An 18,542-nucleotide genomic window follows, 5' to 3' on the forward strand; every position below is an offset into this window, starting at 1 on the left:
TTCAATTACTTAAAATTTGATCATATATTATCACTAGTTGAAAAGAAGTTAATGACGGCGAGACATTCCTTTTCCCATGGAAGATGTGACATGAGTTAAGAAATGATTTATTATTGGTCATCACAAGAAAAACTCAGAATATATCCCATTACTCTTATTAGTAGGAAAATCATTCCCCTCTATGTGAATACATTTCTTCAATGGAGAGAGAATTTCTGCAAAGTTTTGTGGGATGGTTCAGGGAGAAAACCACCAGTAACCACGAGGTGTCACTACACTTGCACTTCCCTGAGAGAAAGTGGATTGGAGAATGTTTCGGTGACATCATGTACAGAGATTTTTGGGTAATTTCAGTAATTACTAGCAGTTCAGATGAACTCTGTGAAGTCTTGCTTGGTCGAGGCTCTGTGCAGAGAGATCTATTGTATTGCAGAGTTTTGTTAAATCTGATGGGGTAATTTTGTACAGCTGAAGTGTGTTCTGCCATACACTGGTCCTTATATTTTAAAGGTACCTAAGTGCCCAAAGTTGCAAGGATTTAGAGTTGTGATGGGGTCTTCTGAAATGCCCATCTCTATTTTCAGCTTTGTTGTGTGTGTGTTTAAATTGGGCTCTAGCTTCCTAGCCAAGGTAGAAACATTCTGCTGTATAAAATTAGTGTTTAAACTACTCTTGACAGAGATACAAGTGTAGTGGTGAAATATTCATAATGCAAACCGACATTAATTCAAGCTTTCTTGGCTCTGATAAGTCTCAAATGCAGATCTGTTTTCATGGACAACTTCCTAAGCAGTAGAATTTTAAAAGCTACAGGTTTCTAAATGAAAAGTATTTTTTTTCTCAGAGCACAAAAGCAAGTTGGGATTTTTGTTCAAGCTTAAAAAATAAAACACCACCAGCAAAATTTAGTGGATAAAGAGTTGCCAGACACCAGAAGCGTTTGTGTCTGTTACACTAAGGTAGCTATTAGAGTGAACAAGCAGTGTGTTGTAGTTTGTGCTCGCTGACAGCTCAGCGTTAAGTCTAAGCATGCCTCCTGACAGGTGGAATCTTTGTCCCTCCCTTTGACAGGCTGACAGTGCTTGTTTCTGCAATGACTGCTGATGTTGGAAATGTGCGAATGGAACAGCATCTTTCTTGTTGATGCTTCTTCTTTTGTTACTTTTATTCTGCTTTGAATTGGATCTTGAAAACTACTGGACGAGAGTCCAACTGCAGTGAGACATGCTGTATCTTCCCTTTAGTAATGCATGAGCTGCTTAAACTTTGATTCTTTGGGGAGGGGGAAAGCTGTGCAGTGGTGCCATGGAGTTTGAACTGCGTTTCTTCCGTTGTGTGTCGTGTTTTCTAATAAGACTCCATTATACAATTACACAATTGTGGATGGCTGTCGTTGCCATTGGGCATTGTGTGTCTGTAATGGGCAGCTGGGCTGGGATTCTGGGAGATGGTCCAGAATTGAGACTTAAAAAGAAATTTTCTGCTCTTTTTGTTAATTGGAATGCAATGCTTGTAAATTTTATTTGGAATTATAAAGGTCCTGGGTGGGGGGTTCTATATGTGTGCTCTGCTTCATTCGAACAACAGTCTGCAACTAAATCTGCACGGTAGCTTGGGCTCTCATTAAACCTTTCTTAAAGAGAGAACATTAATAAATAAGGTGTAGTAGTGGTGAAGGATGTCAAACTGCCGTGCAGCTTTGAGATCAGTGTTTTACTTCTGCATGTGGATGCAAGTTTCTCTGAGAGCTGATGTTTTAAGGACTTGGTTGTTGTTGTGTTTTTTTATTATTATTTTTAGTCTAGGAGAGCATCTGTCTTCTCCAATAATGCCTTGCTAATGGAACCCCAGTATGAGGCCTCTGGGTTTGATTTTGTTTGCTGTTTACACCATTCTCATCTCAAACCTTTGAGACATTTTGGGTCTAACATTCACACCTTAATATCTTCGGGCTTTCATCATCAGCTTTTGGGGAGCTTCAGTTAAACTGTGAAACTGTTCCTGTGCGTGTTAACACTTCTTTGTGTGATTTGATGCCGCACAATGAGGACCTGGTTATAACTGTTGCACAGAGAGGAAAAACCCATCTCAGGGAGTAATTACCAACAGACGGAGTCAGAGAGAAGGTTAAAGCTTCAGATGTTGGCAGCCCCATAGATCTTTAGCAAGAACAGAATACTAGAAAGGGGTACCTGGGTTGAGTCCCATCTTTCCAGGCACAGTTAAAAATGTCATTATGAATCCATAGGGCTCTGCTCCAGGAACCTTTGCACACCACAACCTGAGCAATTACCTGGGAGCAATAGTAGGACCATCTCTAGAGAAATACAGAGGCAGAATAACCTGTTCACGGCTGTCCTCAAGACAAGAGGCAGCAGCACCAGGAAACAGCTGTAGTTCATTGCATATGCTTATGGTTTGGTGACCTGGGTTGAATGCAGATGGGAATTTCTGTCAGCTAAAATGGAGGTGGTAAGTGTCTCCAAGCTCAGAGTGTTCCTTGGGGTCTTGAGGAACAGCTTATTTTGATCAATCATTTAGAAAGGAATAAAAACCCTTAAAGAGACCTTAATATGATACAGTAATAAGAACACATTATAGAACAACGTCCTTAGTTCCGTTGTTTATAGAAATAACTGTGTTCCCACCTCAGTAAGATCTTTCAGCATCCTCAATCACCTCCCACTTGGTCCTTGGTTCCTTGTCCCTGTGCCTGCATACATGCACCCAGGTCATCAGGTGTCACCACCACTGATGAGCAGGGAAGAGCCAGCACACCCCAGGGCCAGCCCGGAGCTGTTGGCTGCTCAGCCCCGCAGTGATGGAGTTGGCTATGGGGACTCCTCTTCAACCTACAAGTTCTCTTTCCTGGAACTCGTAGGAATTTACCATCTCCAATTCCGCTGTAAAATTTGTTCAGTATCAGTGTGTTTGGCTCAAGAAGTTTGTGGTGGGGAGGGCTGACCAGCAGATGATAGCACGATTGCACAGACCTCATTTACTCAGCTAACGGTGCATAAAAGAATCATGCAGTTTCTTGGGGGGAGGCTCAATTTACATCAACTCTGTTTTTATTTTCCTTTATTTTCAAATACACACAGTATTTGTGAGATTTTTGATCAGATAATGTCTTTGAGCAAAAATATACACCATCAGTGAAAGGAATGAGTGTTTTACCAATACTATTATCATAGGTGGGGGAGAAAAAGTAGAGAAAGGGTGTTTTTCAGTATTGCTGCTACTCTTTCATGCACTTGAGAGCATTTCCCCTTTCTTAGTGGTTTACTTGGTCAGGGGTTTTGCAGAAAAGCGTGGTGGGGAAAACAACTTCTTTTTTTTTTAATGTGGAAATGCAATTGTAAAATAACTTTTAAAGGAACGAGTTCATTTAGATTTGGTTGGCACCTGGATATATATCAAGTCAAGAGTTGGACTTGATGATCCTTAAGGGTCCCTTCCAACTCAGGATATTCTATGGTTCTATGATATATATTTTTCAATTCAATACAGATGAAGAAACTAACTTGTGACACTAAAGATCTTGTGCTAAGTGTTAATCATTTACGATAGTCATATGGACTCCCATATTTGCTACACAAAGAGGTAGCAGGGTAGAATTAAGGCTAAAGTGGGGTGGGCTTTCTTGTTCTTTCACCTTTGTTATACAAAGACCTTGCAATACTAAAAATATTACATTTCTACCCCATTTGGGATAGAACTAAATCTAAGGTAGTTGAGACATTTAAGCACCATTCACCCCTTTATAGGGTGCTTACTTATAAGAAGCAAAGAGTGTTGGGTACATCCTCAGAATCCATCAGCCACAATAATGCTGCAACACATACAGTTTGCATCGACTGAAAAACACCTACATACCAAAAATTACCTTGGGCAGTTTACTGCCGTAACGACAAAAGGGATGCACATGATGATAATTTTCATTTTGTACTATATTTTCACCTAAGGATGATGGTGGAAGAATTACACCTCCTAATGTTCCTTTCAAAGATGGCAATATTGTTCAACCTATATTAAAGGTAATGAGATGAGCAGTGAGTGGTTAGATCTTGTGAAAAATGAAGTTTTAAATGCATACTTCATTGTCTAAAAGCTCACAGATGACTTTTTTCCTGTAATGACCATAGAAAATGTGTTGGCAGCATATCACAATGAATAATCCTTACTCCTATTTATGTGCTATAGGCACTCCAAAATTACCCAGACATATTTCTTACCCAAGTTTATAACCAGATTCAAATCAGTCCTACATTTGTGCCAAAAATTGAACTGCAGTCATCTCACAGAAAATAATTCTATCTACCTGACAGACGAGTCTTAAATCCCTGATTTTCTCCTTTCTCCAGAGTGAAATTCACTTTAATCTGGTATTAATGTATTTTTCCTTCAGTCGCCTGCAAGAGAATCCCATAATCTCGCCGTAGTGATTACGTAGACCATGGAAGATACGGTGCACATGTGGCATTCTCATAGGTTTTTCCAGTCGTCTAGATTGTGTAAAATCCTTTGACGTTAATTGGGATAAGTTTTCTCTCTAACGTGATGTTGAACTTCTCTTTCAGTGTCTTCTCCACCTCTTCATCTTTAAGGGTTATAAATTCCACCAGATCCATGTTCTCCTTGTAATTGTACGTGGTCTCCGTGAGCGTCCACCCAATGAGCGCTCGAAAGCCATCGGTGGTTTGGAGTGTGCAGATAGACTTCTTCGTAAAGAGGGAATCTGGAGATGTCTGAAGGTACGTACACTGGAAACGGAAATCTTCCACTGTCCGTGGTTCAAGACTGAACATATACACTTTCCGACACTCTTTTTTCTCTAGAAGATCAGAATTTGAGAAATTTTGATTGGGGATATATTGTTTCCGTCTCATTTTCTCAAGGTACCAGGTGGCATTTTTTTCTGTGAAACGAAAGACACCGGGCGCCTGGGGCTGGTCTTTCCCTGACACAAGCTCCATCGGCTGCCACATTTGATAGGATACACCAAAGCCTCCATCAACAATGTAGGCTTTCCCATCAATAACTACCTTCACTAGGAGATGGGTCATGATGTTGGCATATGCGTTTTCGTGTGGGTTGAACACGTACGCTCCCAGAAAGCTGGCGTCGTACCCCAGGCATTTCAGGACCCAACCTAGCAGCTGGTTGTTTTCCATGCACCAGCCACCACGCTTCCTCCGCACGATTTTGTTATAAACGTGCTCCAACTCCAAAGTAATTTTCTCCCCACAATGGATGCTGAGGTTTTCAAATGGAACAGCACGGATGTGGTGCTGGAATATATCTGTTAGAGTTTCCAGATCTTGATTTTCAAGGGAACCTTTATACCCGGTTCTTGCAAAATATTCTTCAAGGTTCATGTCTCCTGTAAAGGAAGGAAATGCATTTTGGTTTTGTTTCTTTACATCAATGATTTACAATGCTGTGAAGAACTGCCCAGGCTGCTGCCAGCAAAGATGCTTTAATCTACTGAACCTCATCAGAGAGGTTTTTAAAGGTAACAAGTATTCATATCAAACGGTTCCCAGCGCACAGAAGAGCAGTGCATGTCGGGGTTTGCTTTTTGTCTTAGTCATCCCTATGGCAAACAGCTGATGCAATTGCAGCTTATATATGCAATGGCTGCGAAACAGGGATTTGCTGTATTTGCTGGGTTAAGAAGCGATGTAAGATCACACTAGGGAGTGTTCAGAACATTTCATGAAAAACAGTCTAAATCCACTGTTCAATGAAAGGAGTGCCAGTAGGGGAAGCAGTGTTGTCTGCCAGTTGGAGGCAGAATAATTTGAGCCAGGATTCACATGTTCTTTTCATGAGCGTGCCACTGGCCTGTGATCATAAATGAATGGCTTGTTCACCGCGTGTCTCTTCTGCCTCTGACAAAAAGTGAAAATGATACTCCCTGCACATTTTGTAAAGTGTCAAGTTTTATTCGGATAATTACAGCTGAAAAAAACCTCTGACCTATTCAAGAGTTGCGGACCACTGTGTCTCTTGTCTGCTCTGAGTGTTGCTAAAACTCATTTTGGTGTTGGAATAACAAAGGTGAGTGACCTAAAAGACAAAGAGCACATCTTCTATTCCCCACTGTGCCAGCGTCTCTTAGGGTGTCATAAAAGTGGACGGTGTGTGCCTTACAGCTCTCTAGTCCTGGCCTTTCCCAAAACTCACTTTATTCCTGCAAAAGCAGACATAACCAAGCATTTACTGAAGCCTGATACATTGCATCCCTGGTCTGTCCTGCCTCTAGCAATGCCTGCCTCCTGGCCTGGCTTGGTAGGACTCCTCATGTGCAAAATTGCTGATGAGAAACTATTCGGCATGCTTTCTGCCTTCTAATACCATGGAAAGTCATGCCGGTGATCTGGTTTTCATGATGGCCCATCGCAGTCTGCCAGCCATCATTATGAGTCGGCCGCTCTGTAGGTATCTGATAAGATACTGTTTGTAAAATATGTTGTAGATTGTCTGCTTGGATATAGGGCTGGAGATAAAATGTTTTGAAGGCTTCAACCTTTACAAAGAAAGCACTAAGTATTTCAGCAATCCAGAGTTACTGCAAATATTTAGCTTCTTGACAGCCTGCAAAGCTACTTGAAAATCTTTTGTGCATACAGTAAGCTGAGGTTTAGACACTTAATATTAGTGACTCAGGAAGTCTATTGTATTCAAATAAATTCAGCAGTGAACCACCAAACGTTTAGTGCAAGCTAGAATTTCTCAAGGTGATTTTCAGTGACAGATTTGTGATGTGCATATGGATGTTATAGAAGCAGCTGTCCAAAGTGAATGGAGAGCCCCATCAAAAACTGCATGTTATCTTCTACAGAGGGAATTTAGCTTCCAGTGATATTTAAGTGCATTGTTGGAGGATATTCCAACGTAATCCTTGTTAAGTAGAACATAAACTTCTGGGACTTTCTCCTTTTGATTTGCAGAATCTAAGTCTATGTGATCCTACCCGGTCAGATTGTGAACATGAAGTAGATCACACCAGCATAAAGTTGTATCTTGAGTTTATAATATTTGTAATTTCTCTCTGCAGTTCCATAATACGATTGATCTATGTTAGATCTTAAGTGTAAGAGATGAAAGTTACAGTTCTTTTGAATTGTGAACAGATCAGATGAAAAGCTAGCTTTTAAAAGGTAATCCTACAAATGTGGCTATGATTTATGCATTGAAAAGTGTCAGTGAAAGAACTTCCAAGGATTATTTCTAAATGTCCAAATAAAGGTGTTCATGCAAAAAATATTTCTTACTAGGACTATGCACATTATCAGCATTTCTACTGTTAAAATACGTGTCTGCCTACTTCTATCTTAATGCATCAGCACATGGGCTTTCTGGGGTAGGCAAAACACAGTCTGTAACTTCATTTTTTTCTTATTTGTTTTTTAGAGGCCTGTAATTTTATTTCCAAAAAGCAGAATCTATTGATTATTAAATTGCTTTTTTCTTCCTTTGCATGTGCAATATTTTTAAATGAATTAAAAATCCAAAGAAAAGGCTATAGTTCTGAATTTGTATCTATTACTACTTCTAAACAAACGTGAATCTCGTAGTCAAGTGAATATCCACCTGAAGAGCAGTAAGACATAAGAATTGAAATGACATTGTTTTGTCCTCTTCAAGAGTCCATGTTTAGCAGGCAATATTTTAGCTCTGTATCTACATATTTTTAAAGATTTATCCTAAAGAGAATTTTGCTTGTTATTCCCAATGACCTTTACCATTATAAAGAAACCATTTTTTGTTTGTTTTAACAAAACAGACTTACCTCTTAAAATAACCTTATTTGTGTATGTTTGCAGCTTCTGGGTTGCTTATTACTGGAGCAGCAGTCGGTACAGCCAGGAGTGGATACAAATTTTGAGGGCCGTCTTCCTCTTTAAGCTCTGCTGTCCCTCACTCCTGAATCTTAAACGCCGAGAAAGGGCAGAGTCCACCCAAAGTGAATGCACATTTTTGGACTTCACTGATCCATGAGCAAATTAAACTTTGTTTCTTCTCTGTTAGTAGAAGTTTGTTTTCCGCTGGTTGAGACCAGACCGAACTTGTTTTCCATGCAACATAATTTCCGTAGATATTTACAGTGGCTCTGATTTTTTTATAATTGCATTATTGTTAGTTGGCATGTCAGCACTTTGTGGGGGAGTATAGTCTTCTGCTTCCTTCTGGGTACACTGCATTGCCAAAGAACTTCAGTCTCTGTTTTCTCAAGCTCTGCAGATGTACAAAATGACCTGTCTTTGCTCACAAAGGAACTTTCTGATCTGCTCAAAGCCTCCACTGGAGCAGGTAGTTACTTTGGAGCTGCAATGCCTAATGAACACCATGACAAATATTTATTTGCACAATGTTGTGTGAGAACAGAGTAATCCATTGCCTTTCCAAAACTTGGCCTTCTGCATCCTCACATTGTGTAGCTGTTTGATTCGCTCCTTGTCAAGCATGTCTCCTTCACTTGATGGAAGTGGAAAGCTGAAAAAAGCTGAAGTGGAAAGGGTCCCTTTGGGGAAGACAGAGAGTCTGTTGGGCTGTATCTGTGGAAGCACCTGATTTTTAGGCACACTGGCTGCCCCATCACTTGCTGTTGTTGACTGACATAAGCATCAGTCTTTTTCCTGGCTGAGGACCAATGTCGTTCTGTCACCCTCCCATTATGCATCCTGTGCAGTACCTGCCACAAGCCTCATATAGGTAAAAAGTCTGTCATATTACACCCAATGTGCTGTGAAACCATGCAGCTGGCATGTCCTAACTTCCCAGTGCTCTCTTTTGCATCTCCAGGATTTCTTCTTCCATGTAGTTTTTGTGCCGAATACTACTTGCAATAAATACAAAGCAGTTTAGCTATAATACTGTCATGCCTGTTTGATGTCAAGTTGTCAAGGAGAGTTAGGCCCCAAAAGTTTAGATTATGTTTTTCAAAGTTTGATTTAGTTTTGCTTGTTTCAAAAAGTCAAATTTTTAAGAACCAATGAAGCATCTCAGCTTGTGTTGATTTTAGTTCAGTTTCAGAGGCACAGAAAAATCATGCTGAAAGGAGCTAAAATTGGGCACTCAGGACTGGAGAGTTTGGATTTGGTTTGTTTGTTTGTTTGTTTTTAAGTGCCTTTGCATAAATAGCTGACTTCAAGCCAATTTCTAGTAAGGGAACAGGACTCAAGTCTCTCAAGTTATTTCATCAGCAGTTAATCAGTACCTAATTGTGCCTTGTTTTGAGAAAGTCTTAACTTTTTAGGAAGTCTTTGATGTCCAAATTCAGCTCGAGTCTCTATTTCAGACTGTTAAAGAAACTCAATAATTTGTAAAACTGTGTTGAGAAGATTGGAAATAATACCAAAAAATGTTACAAATCTCTTGTGTGAAATGATAATACAGACTTTTTTCCTTTGTGGCACGTGAGATCCAGAGAGGTGGAACAAAATTTCAGGGAGACAAAATGCAATTTCCATATGAGAAGATTAAAGGTGTTGAGATGTTTCAGTTTCTAACGGAGAAGTTTAAGAAAAAGTACAAAGTCAGCATAGGCAGTTAATTAACAATATACTCGAATTTACCAAGCTTTGTGTTCATCTGATTAGCTCAACTTTAGAATCAGATTAATTCTATTAATGTGAATTTTAGAAGGTTTATATTGGAAATTTAAAGATCCATCTAGCGCTATTTAGAATTAGATCATATCCACTATATTAGGTGGCAAGCCACGAACGTTTACTGGTACCAGTTTGTTTTCTAGCACTATATTGAATTTTTCTTTCAGTGTCTTCTCAACCTCTTCATCTGTAAGAGTTGTGATCTGCAGGAGGTCCGTGTCCTCCATGTAGTTGTACTTCATCTCCGTGAAGGTCCACCCAACTAAGGCATAAATCCCTTCAGTGGTCTGGAGGGTGCAGATTGACTTCTTCCGAAGTATGTTATCTGGAGACACTTGTAGGTATGTGTTTAGCTCCTGGAAGTCATCTATATGGCGTGGCTTAAGAGTGAACGAATATAGTTTTCTGATATTGCCCATGTCTGTTGCATCAGTGGGAGGGTCGCTTTCCTTAGGAATATAATGCTTCCTTTTGACTTTCTCAAAGTACCAGATGCCGTTGTCTTCCCTGAAGCGGAAGATGCCAGGGATCTGGGGTTGATCCTTCCCAGAAATCAGCATCACTGGCTGCCATGCCTGATAGGCACCACCAAAGCCAGCATCTACGATGTAGGAGCTTCCCTTGATCTCCACCTTCAGCAGGATATGATTTATGTGAGCAGTGTATGCCTTCTCTGCTGGATCATAACAATTTCCTCCAAGAATACAAACGTCATACCCTATTTCTTGCAAGGCCCAGAATAAAAGGTAGTTGCTTTCCAGGCACCATCCACCACGTTTCTTTCTCACAATCTTATTGTAAATAGATTGTAAATCCAGCTCAATGGTCTCCCCACAATGCATGCTGAGGTTTTCAAAAGGAATCGCCTGGATGTGATGCTGGAAGATGGCTGTTAAGGTTTGCAAGTCTGCATCCTTGTGGGAGCCATCGTAAGAAATTCTTGCAAAATACTCTTGAATGTTCATTTTGCCTGTGTGAGCAGGAAAATAGCCAGTTACAGTTGTGCAGCTCTCAAGGGGTTCACTCCTATTTCTGCAGCGCAGGTTAACCAGCCTGCAAATGTAGCTGAGGCCATTTCAGTGAAGATTTGAAAGAAAGCTGTGCCTTTGGTAGGAGATCACGCAGGTCTAACCTGCATTCTATCATCTCTATTTCTTAAGAAAGAGGTGAGGATAGGAGCAGGTAACAGTAAAGCTTTATCTCTCAGATACTGTCTTCAACCCAGGTGGGTAACTTTGCTATAGGAAAACACAGACAGCACATAATAATCTCTGGCCCCAGATGAGGGTCTGCGTGGCAAAAAAATTATAAAACTAGCAAACAACAGGTTTGCAAACAGCTGTTAGCCCACATCAGCATAAAAGTCACAGCTTTTTTTTTTTTTTCCTGTTTCTTTTATAGTAACAGGCAAGCAATTCTTTATCACACAGAAAATTCAACTGGAAATTTTTACATTCATGGTTTCATCTAACTGGGATTAACTTCTCAGCATGTCAGCATTTCAGCCAAGCTTCTATGTGAAGTAGATTGTTGTTTTCTTAATCTCTTTAGTTTCCCTGTGGAGTTCAGACAGTGCTTTGACCCAGGCTTTTGAAAGGAAGAGATTGTTAATTTTTCTAACCTACGGGTCAAGGGAATTGATAATTATTAAGAATGCCTTCAAGGCATATCCAGTGGCTTTTGGTTTCTTCTACTCTCTCTTACAAATCAAAGACCTTAGCCTCAGCTCAAATCATTGTATGTATTTTGTGTCTTCATGTCAGTGATCCCCTTTCTTTTCATTAGCAGAAAGTGACCGTCATTGGTACTAGCTGCATGGCTGACATGCAAAAGAGTTCCTGTAACACTTCTAACCCACTGACTCATCTGGTATCTGCAAGGATTTGTTTTGCCTTTAATTTAGATTTAATTTGGCTTTTTTTTTTTTCCATGCAAGGAGATATATATTTATTATTATTATTTTTTAACCAAAACGATTTACAATCTGCTAAGGACTGTATGAAGTTCCAAAAGGTCTGTGGATTTTTTTCTCCTTGAAATCAGTCACACATTCCCTGGGAGGATTTCCCAAAAATGTGTTGATGTAGATGATGCAGGAGAGGTTACCTCGCCACAACTATTCTCAGCTTTGGTCCACCTGCCTCCCCATCCCCCCAGCAGTGACAGCAGCTCAATCCAGTGTCTGGGAGTGCAAGGAGCTTTTGAAAATCCCACCTCAGATATGTAAGTGGAAATACCCTTGTCCAGGAAGGTAAGCACATCAGAAGACCTAATCTCTAGACTTTAACCCCAACTGTGATGCCAGCAGCGTAACTCACTTGATTTAGTTGTATTGCTGCTGATTTGTACTAGTACCAACAGTCTGACTGTATGACAGGAAAATATGATAAAATCAAGTACTATCATAATAAGGGAGTAAGAAATAAACATTTTAATTTCAAAAGGACCAGCAAAGCTACATGAAAAAGCAGTAATGCAATTTGATATTATTGTTTGTTTTTTTTCTATCCCTTTATAAGGACAAGGGCACTCATCTCTGGCAGGATCTCCTTGGAAACACTATTTGTAGAAAGCCATGCCCCCCGATAGATGCAGACACACGTTCTTGTACACTGCCAAGGCCATCCTGTGGTGCTCTGCCCTGTTTTTCTCTCTATTCCCATTTTCAGCCATTCTACACAGCCAGATAGAAACATCTATTTCTCACAACAGTGCCAAGCTTCACATCTTTGTCCAAAAGGGGCCCGAGCGAGTCCCTTAGCCTGGCGGGTCTCATAAGCTTGACATTTTCTTTTGGGCAAGTGCCCATCCATCCATGCTCCAGGCCAGTAGCCAAAGCCCTGGTGCACTCCCTGTAGCTCATCTCTTGGGTCGGGCTCCCTGAGGGCCCTGGTGCAGGGACAGCACGGTGTATGAGCAGCCCTTCTGCCAGTCGTGGGCACCTTCCCGGGGGGTATACACAGCAAAGCTTTGAGAAAATGGGCTTGGGGAAATGCATAGCCCGTGCCTCAGTTTCCCCAGCTCGAAACCTCATTGATTTAATAGAGGCTGTGTAATAAAGATAGGCCTGTGGTTGCTGACAAAATAGGCTCTGATCTCTATTAATACTGAAATAGGTATAAGAAGGATAAGACTGCAGTACAAAACCATGAGTGCTAGTGAATATAGGCAGGTAACAGCCACGTAAACCACAGTTCCCTCTCTTGGCCTCCCGGAGGCAGCTTTTTCTTCCCAGCACAACTGTTACCACCCCAGCAGGACTGTAACACAGCACAAGCCCTTGCCCAGGGGATGGTTTGCATCCCGGACCGGGCTGCCAAATAAATCTTTTCACCCCAACTCAGACCTGGGTCTGGTTCGCTTTTGCTCACACAGCAGCCGAGTTCCATTTGTGCGTGTTCACAGGAGCAGCTCAGTGGGCAGCAGGATGCTGGCAGGAGTTGTGCCTGTCTGCAAGCCTCCCTGGGGATCACTGAATCCTTTCATAATTCACCTCAGTGGTAGGAACAGTTCTTCGCTGCTAGAATTCAAGAGAGACTTCCAAGGTAGGATCCTCTTGCACATGCCTCTATGATTTGTTTGATTTTAAGCTGCATTGCAAGACAGGAGCCGGCTTTTTTGTATGCTCTGGCTCAGCACAAAACAAAGTTAGTCTCGAGTGCTTGATCTTTGTACTTTGACAATGGCCTCACAATGCTACGTGTGGAGTCGACCCCGGGGTTGCTGTAATTTATACCTTGCTAACATGCCTATAGTGCCTAAGCACACGGTATGCAGACGCACAGGGGTGGGCTTTTCCAGCTGGTCTGACCTGCAGCTATGCACTGGAGTTAGAGCTCAGACAGACGGGTGCTTACCTCTATGCCAGGAGCCGCAGGCTTTCTGGGCTGGCTTGCTCCAAAGTTCCCAGGAATGATTGCACCAGGCACTGCTGCCCTTAAAGATCCAGGCTGCCTTTTGCTGCCTGGCAGGGGCAGGATTTTCCTCCAGCAGAACTGGGACAGGATAGCAGATGGTTTTGTCTTTTGTCGTATTTTATGTTCTGGTGGCCTTATTGCTTTCGTTGTTTTGACATGTGCACAGAAAGCCCTGTCGTGCAATTAACTGCGGTAGGAGCTATACAAAAAGCCAGCATATGATGCATTCCCCAAATTGCTTACAATGTTGAGTAGGCTTAAACCACCCACGTTACTGATTGAGAGCTGAAGCCTTCCAGGAACACAAAGAGCAGTACAGCACAGGTAGCACCTTGTGCAAGTGGCTGTCAGCCCATACACAACCCCTTAGATCATCCTGATGCTTCGATCTCCGGGGCACCTTGCTGGTTGCACCCACACTGAAGCTGCAAAGCAAGCATGCAAATTTTGGTACAGCTCTAACATTGGTGACACTGACATGGCCTTGTTCCCTGTAGGAAGCGATTTAGGACTAATAGCTACTAATCCAAGCCAAGCAAGTCACTGATAAATTGGCAGGGGGTGGCAACTATAGGATTAATCGCAGAGCACCGAGTCATTCTTGGCGGCAGGTGCCGGCCCCCCAAGCAGCAAGGCCCAGTTTGCCAAGGCCTTCAGCTGTCCGAGCCCCTGCAAGCCCTGTCTTCAGTCAGCGAGGATGCTACTGCCCAAGCACAGCACTCCCGGAGCCCGCTATGCCTTTAAGGATTTGCCTCTGAAGTCTGTGATAAGGAAAAAAACAAGCTAGTGAAATCTGAGCTGAAGAGGCTCTTTTTTTCCTCCTGGCAGAGCTGCATGTGATTTCTCAGGGCCAGAGGTGCTGAGCTGTGCCAATGGGCCGCAGCCAGGGCATGCACCCTGGGGGCTGAGTCAGCTGAAAGGACAGCGTTTTTTTTCCTATTACTGGTTGCCCTCTGCGTGGTGCATCTCTGCAGCGATGAGCTAAGCCCCCTACCCCTTCCCCTGGGACAACAAAACAGACCAAAGCATGAGAAGAGGCCAGGCACGGGGTGCTTCCCAGGCCTGGGTTTCCACAGAGGCCTTGCAGCTGCTGCCTGCGCCTCCATGCAACCTGCCTGTGCTTTCAGGCTGCCTCCATCCCACAGCTCTGCCCCAGCCACCAGGCACTGTGGGGGTAAATACATCGGCTTTGTGCAGCTTCCAGACCAGCAAGATCCTGGGACGGGCAAGATCCTGGGACCAGCAAGATCCTGGGCACAAACATTTAATTTCTCCATAGGCTGGGGGAGGCCCATGTGCTATAAGGGACCAACACATGGAACCAAGCACACACAGATGCGTTTTGGGCAGATGTGGACTTGGGGAACTAGCTGTGTTGCTAAGAAATGCATTTAGAAGGTGCAGAATAACAGCTGCTTTTATTAACTGTAAATTTCTAGTTATAGGAAGCTGCACACGATTCATAACAAAAAAAAAAAAGGGGGGACATCGAGTCCTTGTATTCTTAAAAGCCTTGGCTGCAAAACATCAGCATATGCAAACAATCAGGGCAACTGCAGTGATTAATGATTTTTTTTACTTTTTTTACTTAGAGAATAAAGGTTGCAGTATGGGTGAAAAAAAAAAAAAAAAGAAAAGAAAATTTCACAATTTTTTTATATGTAATTCTAATTCACTTACATGATTTACTTAATTGTAAGTGCATACTTGTAATGCTTCTGTGATTTGTACATAAAGGAACATCAAGCATCATCTCAAAGGGCAAAGTGATTACATTTGTGTAATTTCTCATACTAAAAATCTTAGCCTTTAGGTATCTGATTAAGATTCATCGTTTTTCCTTATATCAATATAATTAGTACCACTGCAAACACATTCTCAGTCAAGCAGATATGTTTTGGAAAAATAACTCTGTGCACTTGTTTAAATTCAGTCAAAATAACTGAGGTGCAATAACATTTGGAGTAGGAGCAATGCAAGGAGAGTGCATTCCCAGCAGTCCTCTGCTGGGTGGTAACAAACAAAATCCATGGGCGATGCTTTCAGTTTGAAGAAATTCTGCTTTTTGGTTATGTCACTGGAAGAACAGGAGTCATGTAAAGTCTGAAACAAGGCAAAATTGTCTCCTAGCATTTCTCATCACTGGTTTTAGGCCATAAAAAGCCCCTTGGTACTGGAGGGACTGTCTGACTGCTATGTGAGAGGGTGCTAGGAGTGCAAAAGCACAATGGAGAGGCTTATGGCTTACTGTAGCAAATGGCACTGGATGTCTTTATTTTTCTGGCTATTACATTTCAAAAAATAGCATAGTATTCGTTTAAGATGTGGGTATGATTTTCCCCAGGTGGCAGAGCAAAGTAATAAGGAAAGGGACATAGTGCTCCATCGCCCTGCCCTGCTGCTCTGGTATCGTGGGAAAAGCTTTTAAGAGATGAAAGGAGCAGGGAATGGGCAGCGTCTGCTGCCAGCTAAGCACAAACAGAAGGGGAGCGATTTGATTGAGTGAGGAAGAAATTATTTGTACCCAAACCAAGGAGAGATGCAGGAACAGTTGTGAAAATCAATTTATTTTCCAGATTCATGCTAATCTGTTCTGCCTTACACTGGGGTAGATGGAAAGAGAAAGCTTAACCTTTAGATGCTTGTCAGAAAAGAGGGGGGAGAATTGCATGTAATGCCACTAGATTGAATTATAATTCAGACAGTGACTTAAAACAGAGACAACCTGCTTGTATTGATGGGTACAAATTTCTTATCTAGTGTTATATTGAATTTCTCTTTCAGTGTTTTCTCCATTTCTTCGTCTGCAAGGATTCTGATTTCCACCAGATCCATGTTATCCTTGTAATTGTACTTTATCTCAGTAAGTTTCCAGCCAACCAGTGCCCGGACCCCATCGGCAGTCTGCAGGCTGCAGATGGACTTCATAACGAAGAGCGAGTCTGGCGCAGTCTGCAGGTGCAGGTTGCGGGCTCTGAACTCTTCTATATCTCGTGGCTGGAGGGTGAAGAGATAAACTCGCCGGCAGACTTCTTTGTCCACGTTATGAGATGTGGAGAAGCTTTGGTTGGGAACACACTGTTTCCTTTTCACCTTCTCAAGATACCAGATCCCATTCTCTTCCAGAAAGCGGAAGATGCCAGGAGTCTGAGGCTGATCTTTCCCCGAAATCAGCTCCATTGGCTGCCACATCTGGTAGGCCATCCCAAAACCACCATCCACGATGTAGGATTTGTCACAAAGCACAACTTTTAGCAGCAGATGGTCGATGTCATCAGCATACGCATCATACTCGGGGACATAAACCTTTGATCCCAGAAGGGTGACGTCGTACCCTAGGGTTTTCAGGACCCAAGATAAGAGGTGGTTGTTCTCCATGCACCAGCCCCCGCGTTTCTTCTTCACTATCTTGTCATAAGTGGCTGCCAGGTCCAGCTCGATGCTTTCCCCGCAGTGGATGCTGAGGTTCTCAAAAGGGACTGCTCGGATGTGGTGCTGGAATATTTCTGTCAAAGTCTCCAGGTCTGGTTTGTCATAGGAGCCCCGGTAAGAAATTCTGGCAAAATACTCTTTGATGTCCATGCTGCCTCTGAGAGAAGGGTGAAAAAAAAAAATACCACAGCTTGTGTCAGAAGTAATGCAAGGATCTTCCCTGTCTGTTATAACGGGGCTGTCATCAGAATGAGCAACCTGCTCAGAAGAGGAGCAGGGTTTGACAAATGGTCCTATCAAAGGCAGCTAAGTGCAAGTATTAGCACTGAGGGAAGCCAATGGGACACTGCTGATGAGCACAAATGTTATTTTTAATTGTTTCTTTTACAGCTGTGACAAGAGGCTCCAGCTGTGCTAAGCACATTTCAGCAGAGAGTTCCTGCCCAGCAAAGCTACAAATCTCCGTAGGAAGGAACAAAAACAGTAACAGCTCTGTTTCCCCACTAGAAATTACGGGAACTGAGACTCTCCAGCTCTGAACTGCTTTACTTGTGGTTTGACTCAGCAAAGCAGAAGCAGAAACCCTCCCTCCCCTGCAGAGCAATCTAGAGCCTCCTCTGCAACTGCATCTGAAATAAACCCACCCATCCGTGGAGTTTCCTCCGTTATTTGGGCAGGCTGGCAGAGGCCGGTCACACCTGAGTCTGCTCGGTGCTGGCAGTAGCAGATGTGACCTGGAGCACAGAATTGTTTCTACAGCCACAGAGGCAGAAGAAGATGTGGGAGATTTTTAGTTCGTCTGCTGGGATCCGCTCCCTGCGCAGAGCTCAGCTCCCTGGCCCTGTTCCTCCACCCTGCGCCAGTAGTGGGAGGAAACCAAAGTTTGGGCCAAAAATACAAATTTCAGGGGCCCCATATTTTCTGACATCAGTCTCTTTGGGGATGTACTTGCACTCATAGTCATGTTTCAGGGAGGCAGAGGTCTCCCGGGCAGCAGGCGTTGCCCTCCCTGTCCCATCTGCAGCAGGTTTAGCAGGATGCTGTGTTTCATGAGCACAAGGGAAGAAACAGCCCAAGGATCTGAGCCCTTGGTGTAGGGTGGCAAGAAATGGGATTTTAAGGTGGCCAAATATCTTTCTTATTCCACCCTGGGCACCAGTGCATTTCAGATGGCTCTGAGCATAGAGCAGTGTTGTTCAGATCATTGACCTGAGACGTCCCAAAATGTTCTCAAAGTAACTGTGTGTGGTTCTTAAAATAAAGCCATAAGAAAAAACTCTGACTGTTCCAACACGATTCAGTTCTTCATATGATGAAGAAAGTGCGCACTGAATTGTATGGGAATTTTATATAGTTTCAGTATATAAAGAAAGCAATGAAAATACAAGTTCTCCATTTCTCATAATGTTGTGGCAGGAACAGAGGGGGTTCCCAGAGTGGCTACCCACATTTAAGACACAAATGATCAGAAACCTGTAATTATTGTATCATGATCACCACCACATCTAAGAGATTCTAAGCACAGGCCTGAATTATCAAACACCAGGTAAAGAGTATCTGATCATTATTCTGT

The 18,542-nt window shown here is 42.5% G+C and overlaps 3 protein-coding genes across 5 annotated transcripts; all 3 read right to left on the bottom strand.

Annotated features, from left to right (window-relative positions):
- Window positions 1-3,049: 3,049 nt before the first annotated feature.
- LOC139998539 (arylamine N-acetyltransferase, pineal gland isozyme NAT-10) lies at window positions 3,050-5,378 on the bottom strand. The gene has a single exon (XM_072043696.1). The coding sequence runs from the start codon at window positions 5,376-5,378 to the stop codon at window positions 4,506-4,508; it is 873 nt and encodes a 290-aa protein (XP_071899797.1). The 3' UTR covers window positions 3,050-4,505.
- LOC101791654 (arylamine N-acetyltransferase, liver isozyme) lies at window positions 3,050-14,809 on the bottom strand. 3 transcript variants are annotated; one of them, XR_011812170.1, is made up of 3 exons: window positions 13,478-14,809; window positions 7,799-10,590; window positions 3,050-5,383 (listed from the first exon to the last, which is right to left on the bottom strand). XR_011812170.1 is itself a non-coding variant. In XM_027466846.3 (2 exons), the coding sequence occupies exons 1-2, from the start codon at window positions 13,007-13,009 to the stop codon at window positions 9,698-9,700; spliced, it is 936 nt and encodes a 311-aa protein (XP_027322647.3). In that variant the 5' UTR covers window positions 13,010-13,442; the 3' UTR covers window positions 8,981-9,697. The 3 variants fall into 3 exon arrangements, 2 of the variants coding, with proteins under 2 accessions (XP_027322647.3, XP_071899796.1); XM_027466846.3 differs by lacking the exons at window positions 3,050-5,383; window positions 13,478-14,809 and adding an exon at window positions 12,967-13,442 and having other exon boundaries at window positions 8,981-10,590; XM_072043695.1 differs by lacking the exons at window positions 3,050-5,383; window positions 13,478-14,809 and adding an exon at window positions 13,114-13,441 and having other exon boundaries at window positions 8,981-10,590.
- Window positions 14,810-16,083: 1,274 nt separating this feature from the next.
- LOC101791461 (arylamine N-acetyltransferase, pineal gland isozyme NAT-3) lies at window positions 16,084-17,119 on the bottom strand. Its single transcript, XM_013100186.5, has one exon. The coding sequence runs from the start codon at window positions 17,117-17,119 to the stop codon at window positions 16,247-16,249; it is 873 nt and encodes a 290-aa protein (XP_012955640.1). The 3' UTR covers window positions 16,084-16,246.
- Window positions 17,120-18,542: the final 1,423 nt, after the last annotated feature.

This window comes from Anas platyrhynchos, chromosome 12 (assembly GCF_047663525.1).
Source record: "Anas platyrhynchos isolate ZD024472 breed Pekin duck chromosome 12, IASCAAS_PekinDuck_T2T, whole genome shotgun sequence".
Lineage (NCBI taxonomy): Eukaryota > Metazoa > Chordata > Aves > Anseriformes > Anatidae > Anas > Anas platyrhynchos.